Source organism: Typopeltis vanoorti, chromosome 11, assembly GCF_054136105.1.
Source record: "Typopeltis vanoorti isolate ZY-2024b chromosome 11, IOZ_Tvanoo_1.0, whole genome shotgun sequence".
NCBI classification, from domain to species: domain Eukaryota; kingdom Metazoa; phylum Arthropoda; class Arachnida; order Uropygi; family Thelyphonidae; genus Typopeltis; species Typopeltis vanoorti.
Genome location: NC_143559.1, coordinates 78,623,052 through 78,635,747, shown reverse-complemented (window position 1 = coordinate 78,635,747; position 12,696 = coordinate 78,623,052). Strand labels below are relative to the sequence as shown.

Here is a 12,696-nt window from a genome sequence, read left to right as displayed (position 1 = left end):
ACATATGCTTAATTTTTGCCTGGGCTGCTTCTTAAGGTAATGACACTCCCATATACTCAGCATCTAACAAGGATTTCATGTTTAGAAGTGTCATGAACCTAGGTTGTGATTCTCAAAAAAAAAGGGGAGGGAGGGAGAACTCACTGCTTTTTTTTTTATTTAGCTAGAATATTGTTAAAATTTTACCAGCACACCATCCATATATGCAATGGAGTAATGTTTTAATCTCAAAAAAGACTTCCTACACACGATTCCTTATTGCTGTCCTTGCTCTTTCGCATTTTTATCAATGATTTATCGGCAACTGGCTGTCACAAATATCTGTATGCAGACAATGTTGTCATCATAACACAGGCAAGAGACTTTCTAACTGTTGAAAAAAACACTTTAATATCTACCTGAAGGTACCTGCCTATTATCATAGGATGTTCTTCAACTTTACAAAGGAATTATCTCAAGTGGAAAGAAGCTGGTCTATTTAGGTACAGTGCTGAACAGGATCCTGTTCCTTCTTTAGGACTATTCCATATGAAACTGGAAAACTTAACAGTTTTTCAGGTTTATATATAGGTGGCAGGGTGTAAACTTATCTGATTCAATCAGATAGCAAAGGTTGGTCGATTGGTACTCTGCTACTAATGGCTCACAAAAAGGTAAGCAAGTTTGAGCGTGGTTAATAGTTGCAATTGGGATTGATTGTTCAATGCTGTTGGCACACTCTCCCTTGATGAGTCTTTGGACTCTCGGGAGGTATCACATAATAATAATAATAATAATATTTTACAATGTTTCATCGTTAAATAATAAATTATTATAAAATTTACATAGTTTATCCTGTTAATTTTCTTAACACATTAGAAAAGGTTTTGATTAATGTATTCAACATCTTTATTTAAAAAAAAAAAAAAAACTGACAGACAAATAATATGATAACAGAAAGTGTTTCTAAATTTTTACTATGTTAATTTCCTTTTTTCAGAATTTATTTGTGGTGTTATCATTAAGCTTTTAAATGAAATATTAGATATTCTCTTTCGGAGTGCACATCAGGAATTTGATGATGATATTATGATATAAGAAACTATCAGTGCATTAGCACATAGCTTTATATTCATAAAGGCTTAAGTAAGAAGCGAATGAGCAGTAAATGCACAAGTATTTACACACGTTGATGTTTGATTGGATCATTCTTTCGTCTAGATTTCACGTATTTTGAAATCTACATGAAAGAATGATTGTTGTGGGTCTGTTGTTTTGATTATTGCAGTCTACTTTGTTGGTGTTGCATGATCATGCCTAACAGAATGTCATTTTGGAACATATGCAAATAGTGGGAACTAAGTTTATATCAGGGGGAGGGAGAGCTTTTGGAGTAGAGAATACAAAGAGGGAGTTTATAGTGTATGCTGATGAACCATTAGTTTTGTTGTTAACACTGGCACAAATTATGAAGAAGGTTCCTTCTTTCTATATGTCTTATTGCAGATAGAGGACAGTTGGAGTAACGTATCATTTTACCTTGTTCTACAGAAAAATGCTAATAACTTATTACTCTTTTAGTCAGTTAAATGTAATATATAGAAACAGACATTATTATTATTAACCAGGACCCCATGAAGTCAATGATTCATCTAGGAGGTGAATCCTTTTTTCATACACAGAGCTCATCATATCACACTCTCAGGCAAGCTTTCCAATTATTCTCAACTCTGCATGTAAAAAACCTGCTTCTCACACCCTCATTGTATAGTTTCCAGCTTTCCAGCGATGACCTCTGGTTCTCCCCTGATCTCTCACCATTTGCTGTAAAACCTCTCCAACATGGATCCTGTAACAACCCCTTACTAACTTGTAGGTTTCTATCATATCTCCTCTCTCTCTCCTATCCACTAGAGTCTGTAAATTTCATATTCGATATTCCAGAGGGCAGAAACTACCTTAGTCAGTTGCCTCTGGACCCTTTCCAACAACTCTTAGTCCTTTTGAAAACCAGGCGACGAAATCTGTGCACAGTAGTCTATGAGTGGCCTAATTAAAGCCTTATACAATGAAACAAGAATCTCCCTATTTCTACAAGTCAGTGTCCTCCACATCATTCCCAGAATTCTTTGTGTTGCCCCCACAATTTTGGCAATGTGTCCCCTAAATTTCAGATCTTTCTCCACTATCACCCCAAGATCTCTTATTTCCTCCACCTCTGACAATATATCCCCCAACAAACATGAATTCTACATCCCATCTTTGTTTCCCAAATTTTAAAACCTTACACTTTGAAACATTGAACTCACATTCCCAATCACTCAATTTATTCAAGTCTTCTTGTAGGGCCACAACATCTTCTCTACTTTTCCTAGTTCTTCCCAACTTTGCATCATCTGCAAACAACTGAATATCTCCATCCAAATCTTCTCCAATATCATTAATATACAAGTTAAACAGTAATGGTCCTAAAACAGACCCCTGAGGTACACCACTAGTGACTTTCCTCTTCTGAGATGTTCCTCCCCCATTAGATTAGTGCACTGGTCTCCGATCCAGTGCACTAATCTAATATCTAACTCCATCCTCTCTAGTTTGACTATCAACTTATCATGTGGTAATCTATCAAAAACCTTTGCGAAATCTAAGTATATTACTGTATATCCTTCTCCTCTATCCAAGGAAGCCGTCATCTTATTGTAATATCTAAGTAGATTACTAAAACATGACCTCCCTTTAGCAAATCCATGCTGTCCATAAAAGATAATACCATTGTTGTCAACCCAATTCTGGATCCTAGTTCTCACAAACTTCGCCAACAACTTAACCACAACACCTGACACACAAATCAGCCTATAATTTGATGCTTGAGTTCTATCACCTCCCTTATGAAGCAGCACAATCTTGCCCTCCTTCCACAATATATCCCCCACCAAGCATGAATTCTACATCCATCTTTGTTTTCCAAATTTTAAAACCTTACATTTCGCAACATTGAACTCGCATCCCCATTCCCGTGCTCATTCACTCAATTTATTCAAGTCTTCTTGTAAGGCCACAACCACCCAAATCTTCGCCAATAATTAATATACATGACCCAGTGCAAGACTCATATTTCAAGGCAGATGTCAACTCCCTGGCACATTCCTTTTAGAATACATGGTGATATATTATCAAGTCCCACAGTCTTATTAATATCTAGTTTGCTCAACTCCCCGTGCACCTCTTGCTCAATTATATCCAAGTGTAAGCAAACAAAGCTTGCACCTGAAGTATTTTTAGGACTGGGGCAACTTGTGGTAAAGGTGGTATGACTTCATATCATTTGCCTTAACATCCCATAATGCAAAGTACATCTCTTTGTGGACATGTATAATGCTATGCATTATGGGAAGGGTCACTATCCAGACCGGTTTCGACCATTATTGAGCTCTCTTCAGTGGGAGCCTGACCCAGAGGTGACACTAAGGTTGAAGTAATGCAGAAGTCATATTTTCCTATACCAGTTGCCAAAAGGTGTCACACCTTATTATTAAATTACTCTGGATTAAAGAAAGGTTGTCGGAAGGATTTAGGATAAAGGATTAAACCAAGTATATAATTTCTTGGTATCTTTAATTTAGTGTAACCAAGTGAAAAAACTTCCAACAACCTTTCTCTAATCCAGAGTAATTTAATAATAAGGTGTGACACCTTTTGGCTACTGGAATAGAAAAATGACTTCTGCATTACCTCAACCTTAATATCACTTCTGGGTCTGGCTCTCACTGAAGAGACCTTAGTGAAGGTTGAAACTGGTTTGTGGTTTGATTCCGGGGTAGTAAAGTTTTTGCTCCCTTAAGGTTTTTGCCTTAGGGAGCTTTTGAGCATCCAGGGATTTGGATTCGTTGGGGGTGGCCTGTATTAGGGCTTCCTTGGCTGATGCTTTTCCTGGATAATAATTTGAGGAGCCTGTCACTGAGCGGAGCCACCACTGAGTTAAATGATCACTCAGGTTGCTCCTTGTTGAGTGATCTGAGTGATCGCACAAGTTTTGGAGAGGTAACCCCACACTTAAACAGGGAAACCGGTCTGGGTAGAGACCCTTCCCATAATGCATAGCATTATACATGTCTGCAAGGAGATGTGTTTTGCATTATGGGATTCTAAGGCAAGTGATGTGAAGTCATACCGCCTTTACTACGAGTTGCCCCAGTCCTGAAAATACTTCAGGTGCAAACTTTGTTTGCTTACATTTGGATAAAGGATTAAACCAAGTATATAATTTCTTGGTATCTCTAATGAGTAGTGCTTATTAGTAATTTATTAGTAGTGTATGAAAGTAATGAAATTGAAGTTCCTTAATATAGCAAGCAGTAACAGTTGACATATTTTATCCCTATACTTAAAACATCTAAATATTTATTTAACTTAGTGTTGCTGTGAAATGGTAACATTATTCATATGGAGTTAATTGTGACATAGATGGATTGTGATCTTAATCATTATAGATTTTCATGTTGATTGATTATGGTTCATTTTTCCTTCCTCATAGTCAGTAGAAGATTTTTCTGATGGCTGTGGAGCTAAATTTAATGCAGTAATTGTTTCTCCTAATTTTGAAGGGAAATCACTTTTGGAAAGACATAGGTAATTTGAACTTATTTTAGAGAAATCTTATCCATTAGGTTTAAGTTTTGTGTTTTCATTGTATACAAGCCATACAATGACAATTGCATCAGACCTTAGCATATTTATTGCAATTTTCATGGCTTTTTTAACTTTAAACTGTGATAGAAACAAATGAAAAATTATTGAAATGATATGCAATTTAGTTTACTGCATTTAAAAGACCTGTAAATTGTATGCTTAATACATAAGAAGGAATATTCTTTAAAAAGATAGCATTAGAAGGAATGAATGAAAGAAAATGAAGAAAAATTTGGTTCGTGATTTTGTAGTAACTCTGAAGAAGTGTTGAATAGTTGCTATTTGTGCTTTAATAGATTTGAAGACAGTTGGTTAATTATTGATGCAGAGTCTGCTGAACAGTGTCAATTAAAATATTCATGACAAATGCAAGCATCAGAAACTTAAAATCTGTGAAAGAGAGTGGAGTAAATTGGAGAGTGATTAGTCATTAATCAACTTACTTGTACTCTTCTGTGCTAAGTCAAGTATTTTTAGAAGTTAGATGTGTTGAATTTTTAGATGTTTTTCTATTAGCTGTTTTCTTGTCCATATCATGACTTCATCAAAAGATTGTTTCTTGCTGCCCACTTCCATAGTGTGTTGTATTCCTATTTACACATCCTGAATTTGGGCTTTAACCAACTTTTCCAATGCTTTAGCCCTTTCCAATCCCTTCGGATACTGTCATTGCCATAACTTAAAATATTTTATGAAAGTGCAGGTGCTCTCCTGCACTTTCATATAATACAGCTGATATCCTTCGAATTCCATGGCAGCATGACTTTATTCCCATTGATATTTTGTTATATCCTGAAAATTTCACCTCTATTCTCAAAACAGTACCCTCATTTTACATCAGTAATTGCATTGTTTCCACTTGTATTACTCATGTTTTTTTTGTTTTTTTTTTAAATCACCTTTGCAAAAGAACCACTCACTATTGCCACATAGTGGAAGAAATCTCTGGGATTTCCTTTGGCCTGCCCTGCTTTTTCTTTCAGAATCTAATTTCATCTTTTTTTTTCATGTTGTATCTGTGCTTTATACTGTTCGTGAGTTTGTTAATCACATTTCTCTTTATATTCTTTCCATAGCTTTTTTCATCTCCTGCTTGATAATGCTTTTGATCCATTTAACTCACTGGGAATGGTAAACATTCATTGACCATTTCCTATACATTATTCACTTCTTTCTCTTCTTACAGTTTCTTAGACTGTGTCATTACTCCAAACCACTTTGCAAATGTCTCTTAATCATTCTGAGCTGTTCCACATACACTTATTGAATGGAAATTCCAGATTCTAAATCTTTTACCAGGTCAAGACTACATCATCACGCTTCTCAATTGGAGGCTGATGCTGTTTCAAGTAATATCTCTGTGGCTGTATAAATTCTATTTCTTCTCACCCCCATATATTATCATTATTTAAATACACAATGCTTCCTTTCTTCAACCTGTAGGCTGTTGGTTTGACTCAGACTATATATAGATATGATAAGTATGTGAATATCTTTAAGTGGTAGATGAATTCATTATCCATCATGAGATCACCATCTTGCTTTATTGAAGACTTGAATTGGCTTGAAAAAAGTTCCATGTTCTGGATTATCCATCCCTTATCCATAGTACTGATATCCAGTAGGTTTACAGCCTCTAGTGGGCAGGAGATTTATATATAAAAAATGTCCTTTCATCCTTCCATCTATGTTCCCATAGTTAGTCTCATAATTATTACTTGCCATGTATGCTCATTAAGCTAAGTTGTTAGTGCATCCCAGTTACATCATCTACACCCGAAACCTATAACAGCAACTGATTATATATTTTTACCTGCGTGTGTGTCTCCCTCTCTCTCTCACACACACACATACATATACACACACAAATTATTATAGCCCTATATTCATCAGCAGTATTGGGAAAGCCTCCCTTTCCCAATCCAAGTGCTTTTCTCTCTGTCCTCACTGAAAATTTAATATCCATGTAACTGTATCCTCCTCAGCAAATAGAGTATCATATTCCTATTTGCCCCTTCCTGAATTTTACCTTTAACAAACTTTTCTTTATTAAAAGGTGTAACTACACAGCGATATTCTTCTGTCTTGGAACCACCGTTTATGTAATGAATCTTATCCTTTTTCCACTCCCTTGGAACCTTGCTAGAGCTGAGACTTAAATAACTTTGTCAAATGCACTGTCAGTTCCCTTGCATATTTTCTTAGCAAGCAGGTCAACATGCCATCCAATCCCATTGCGGCAATTACGTTGATATATTTCAATATGCCAAGCACTTCTAGTTCATCTGTCTCAGTTCTCACATACATCAGTAAGTGCAAAATCTTCACTAGATGATACATTGTAAAGTGATCCCTGAATATCTCGACAATTTTTTCTACATCTGTCATTTATTATCATTGGCATTGATTAAAGTTATCCTTTCATAATAATATCCCTTCTTACCATACCGGTCATCCCACTTGCCTGCAGTTTGTATTATTCATGAGCATGCTGATCACCTTTTTCTCTATATTCCTTCTATAGTGTTTTCTCTTTTTGAACTTCCTTCCTTATATTAGTTCATCCTTTAACTCCCACTTAGTTTATCCTCCTGACTCTGGATATGCTTCCCTCTAACTTTCCCTGATCACTTCCCATGTACTATTAACATTCTTTCTTTATAGCTTCTTTTGTCATGGCACTGCTCCAAGCTGCCTTATAAGTTTGTCATAATCACCAGCTTTGTAATTCCACATGAACCATTTCTTGATTGAAAGTTCCACATAAACCCTTTCTTGAGTGAATATTCCACATCCTTAGCAACCTCCCAGAATAAGACTTTGTGGTTGCTTCACCTGGTCAGAGGCATTATGAGTGGCTACCATCTTTCCATGCTCCCTTTTCCCTCTTCATTCTATGACCCCCATAATAATTGCTCAGTCTGCACTCATGATAATCTGCCAATGCATGGTATCCACATATTTCTGTGCACTGCGGTCTATAGTAGCAACCAGCTATATATATATATATATATATATACAGGGTGTTCGGGATAAATTTGACATATTTATAATTAATTATATTTTTCCGTAAGTTACATGTATTAACACACATTTCTCTTCATTTAAAAGTTTGGACCCTTCTTCATTCATATACAAGATGTCAGAAAGGATGGATAGCTGGAACCCACCTGAATCATGGAAGAGAATAACTTGTATCATGATGATTCGTGCCCGCCATCAAAATAAGGGTATTACGACTGCTGCCCAATGCTCCCTGAATACAGTAAAAACAATCAGGCATGAACTAGAGACTTGCAATGGTGACTACGAGGATGTAGCAAGAAGAAAGATCCCTAGCAGATGATCTGATTGCGTTCGTACAGCAGAATTCCTCGCAAATCTGCAGGAACAGGTGTTGAAGAACCCTGGCATTGGAATTCGGGCTTTGTTCGTGGAGTTGCTAACTGTAGTCAAGCCCTGGATAACAAGGGTAGCCAATGGTAGGCCGTATGTATGGCAGCAGGATTCGGCCCCTTGCCACACCTCTGGGAAAAGTCAAAAATAGTTGTCTGAAAATTTCTACGACTTCACCAGTCCAAATGTTTGGCCTCCAAACTCCCCAGACCTTAACCCCATGGATTATTTTGTATGGGGCGCAGTTGAAAAAGACACCAATCGCACTTCCAGTAATACAAAAGCCCAGTTAATGGATAAAATTAAAACAGTTTTTGCGGCCCTTCCCAGGGAGACTGTAGCATCAGCTTGTTCGAGGTTCCGAAGCAGAATTGAAGCTGTGATCGATGCTAATGGTGGTTATTTTGAGTAAATCTTGTTGATAGTATTGTAATTAACTCTGCCTGTAATGTTTTTTTGTCAATTCATTAAATTTAATAGATACAAAGAAGATTTTCTTTTTCCTTACGAAACTGTCAAATTTATCCCGAACACCCTGTATATATATATATATATATATTTCGACCTCAAATGACCATCTCCATCACACACCTGAAATCCTCCTTAACTTCTGTTTTTGTTGAGTTGAAGTTCCTTGGTTATCATCAGTAATACCCATCTTCTCCCGTCCTATTGAAAATAATAATAATACATTTTCAATGCTAGTTGCATTTTATAATATGTGCATGGTATCCACATATTTCTGTGCACTGCGGTCTATAATAGCAACCAGCTATATATATATATTTCAACCTCAAATGACCATCTCCGTCACACACCTGAAATCTTCCTTAACTTCTGTTTTTGTTGAGTTGAAGTTTCTTAGTTATCATCAGTAATACCCATCTCCTCCCATCCTATTGAAAATAATAATAATACATTTTCAGTGCTAGTTGCATTTTATTCCCCAATTGAGACCACCATCCTGTTGATTGGAAACCTGAAAAAATTCCATGTATGGTTTTTAAAGCAGGGTTATAATCCCTGTCCTACTTGTAACTAATGTACTATAAAGTTTGCAGTCGTTTATGAGTATAATTCATATAAAATTCAAGACTCTACATATCCTTCCAATTCCTGTCCTTTTCCTCCATCTGGGATGAGTTAAGTCCCCTCCTAATGAGGGGTTACTGGCATATTAATGCAGCTGGTTCACCACTCCTATGCTGCATCCCCTGAGGGTGATTTTCGTGACTGTATCCATGTGTGTCCACGGGGATGGTTTGCCTGCTTGCATGATGAAAAATCCCAGATAAATTGGGGGGGAGAACCATGCTCTCTACACCCAAGACCGGCTAACTTGGCTATGACTGAGGAAGATCCTTAAGCTCAACGTTGTCAACAGGAATTGAACCTGGGCACGTTGCAAAGTCCATAGCCACTAGGCTAACTGTGCAGACGACTCTACATATATTGAATTTTAAAAGATCATAATTCATGAATTTCTCAAGTAAGAACTTGCTCCTAATCTTTGAAAAATTCATGCATGTGTTTAAACTCAAAGGAATCAGTTTTATATGTTGGCTAATATTTTAGTTTTCAACTTAATGACTTGCAAAAATCTCATATAATCACACTATACTTATTTTGTTTGTTTTTTACAGCATTATAAATTATTATTATTATTATCACTCAAGGCCCAAAGGAGTCAAAGATTCATCTAGGAGGTCCTTTTATCATACACACAGCTCATCATACTGCACTTTAAACACACTCAAATTCTCTGCAGACACCACATTTTCAGGCAAGGCATTCCAGTCATTCACAACTCTGTATGCAAAAATCCTGCTTCTCACTCTCCTGCTCACATCCTCTTTATACAGTTTCCAGGGATGACCTCTGGTTCTTCCCTGGTCTCCCACTGTTTTCTGTAGAACCTCGACAACATTGATCCTATAACAACTCTTACTAACTTGTAGGTCTCTATTATATCTCTCTCTCTCTCCTATCCACTAGACTCTGTAAATAGCATCTTCTCAATCTTTCATAATATTCGACTTTCCAGAGGTCAGAAACTTCCTTAGTCAGTCGCCTCTGGACCCTTTCCAATATCTCTTTGTCCTTTTGAAAACCAGGTGACCGAATCTAGTCACAGTAGTCCATGTGTGCCTAATCAAAGTCTTATACAATGGAACAAGAATCTCCACACGTGTACAAGTCAGTGTCCTCCACATCATTCCCAGAAGCTTTTGTGTTGTCCTCACAATTTTGGCAGTGTGTCCCCTAAATTTCAGATCCTTATCCACTATCACCCCCGAGATCTCTTATTTCCATCACCTCCGACAATATATCCCTGCCAAGCATAAATTCTGCATCCCATCTTTGTTTCACAAATTTTAAAACCTTACACTTTGAAACAGTGAACTCACATCCCCATTCCCAATCACTCAATTTATTCAAGTCTTCTTGTAGGGCCACAACATCTTCTCTACTTTTCCTAGTTCTTCCCAACTTTGTATCATCTGCAAACAACCTAATATCTCCATCCAAATCTTCACCAATATCCTTAATATAAAAGTTAAACATTAATGGCTCTAAAACCAACCTCTGAGGCACACCACTGATAACCTTCTTTTTCCGGGATATTGCTCCCCCATACACAACTTGCTGATACCTATCAGATAGCCAGTCTCTGATCCAATTCACTAATCTAATATCCAACCCCATCCTCTCTAGTTTAACTATCAACTGATCATGTGGTAATCTATTTAAAGCCTTTGCAAAATCTAAGTACTGTATATCCTTCTTCTCTGTCAAAGGAAGCTGTCATCTTATTGTAATAAGTAAATAGATTACTAAAACATGACCTCCCTTTAGCAAATCCATGCTGTCCGTCAAAGATAATACCATTGTTGTCAACCCAATTCTGGATCCTAGTTCTCACAAGCTTCTCCAACAACTTAACCACAACATCTGACACACAAATCAGCCTATAATTTGATACTTGAGTTCTATTACCTCCCTTATGAAGCAGCACAATCTTGCCCTCCTTCCACTCCTTTGGAACATGACCCAGTGCAAGACTCATATTAAAAAAATATGTAAAGGCAGATGTCAACTCCCTGGCACATCCCTTTAGAATATGTGGTGATATATTATCAAGTCCTACAGCCTTACACACCTACCTTATTTAACCTTCTGACCCTCGGAATACATTTAGACATTGCTTCTACTAGATAGTTCTTGAATCCCCCCCCCCCAATCTGCATTGATCTCTTTTCCAGCTAACTCCTCATTCCATGCTATACCCGCAAGCTGTCTCCTGAGCACTTCGTAATCACCACCTTTGTAGTTCCACATATACCTTTTTCTCACAAAGGTCCTCACACTGCTGGCAACCACCCAGGTAATTACTTTGGTCACTCTCACCAACCGAACGGTGATTTGACACCTCATTTATAATTACATTCTCTGATGAGATGATCAAATCCAAGACCCTCAATCCTCATGTGCTCTCTGTTACATACTGCCTGAGGTAGTTGTCCTTCAAAAACTCGAGAAACTCATTTTCTTTACTTCCAGTTGCTATCTCATCATCCCAGTCAATATTGCCATAATTAAAATCATCCATAATAATTACCCTTTTCTTATTTGCTTTGCTAATTTGATTATACATTTTATAGTCACTATCATCCACATTACCAGGTCTATAACAACATCCAACCAAGTATTTCATTCTATTCACCTCTATCTCACACCATACTGCCTCAAAAACCACTGGCACTATTGAGTGTAAATTTCATAAATAAAAATTAAGCTTTAGTTACACGGTAAAACGTTTTTGTTTGTATTCATTAATGCACTTGTTCACTTTCATATTACCAGAACATCTATGTGGTTAAGGGATGGCTCAGTATAACATGATTGCTGTGCTAATTGTAGCCATGTTATCAGCTGAGTTTCACTTTGAATCTTGGTCTTTAAATCTTTATAGGTACCTGTGGTATAACAATAAAAAAGAAAGAAAAAAAAAGCAGTAACCATAGTAATAAGCTTGAATGAACTTGCTTTTTATTACTGTGGTTAGATATATATATATATATATTTTTTTTTTTTTTTTTAATAATTGGCATGACATTAGTTGTGAGTTTTGGAATAGCTGCCACCTGGAAATGGGAATGATGGCAAGGGGAGAGGGAGTGCAACAAAAAGAGAATTGCTGCTCTGTTGAATTTTGTGATATTGGAAAAGTTTTTATATTAATCTTATGTACTCTCCAAGAAAGGACTTTGTATGTCATTATTGAATGACAGTACAGTATATCAAGTCTTCGTATATCAGCAAAAGTGCCGTATGCTCAAATTGAAGTAAGGAGCATATGCTCCATAAAGTGAGATGAACTCTCTACTGAAATCATTTTCCTTGGATTGTTTTTTTGAAACTGTTCAAATAAATATTCTATTTGTCAGAGCGATTATCTTCAAATTCCCCCTTTAGCAAATGAAAGAAGGGTGTTTTTCATCAAACCTGTTTGCTACAAGATGATATATGTAGATATAATAGTCAAGTGAGACCTACAACTTCTTTTATTGTAATCTAAGGAATTTGAAAGGTAAAATTCATTCACTGAATGAATCAGATTAAATACAATAA

At 36.6% G+C, this 12,696-nt stretch overlaps 1 protein-coding gene across 1 annotated transcript in view; it reads left to right on the top strand.

Annotated features, from left to right (window-relative positions):
* Positions 1–12,696, top strand: part of LOC150101773 (bolA-like protein 2) — a 53,030-nt gene that overhangs the window by 28,941 nt on the left and 11,393 nt on the right. Inside the window, exon 2 of the mRNA XM_090400626.1 lies at positions 4,514–4,608. Coding sequence (XP_090256752.1) covers positions 4,514–4,608 — 95 coding nt within the window. The remainder of the gene's footprint in view (positions 1–4,513; positions 4,609–12,696) is intronic.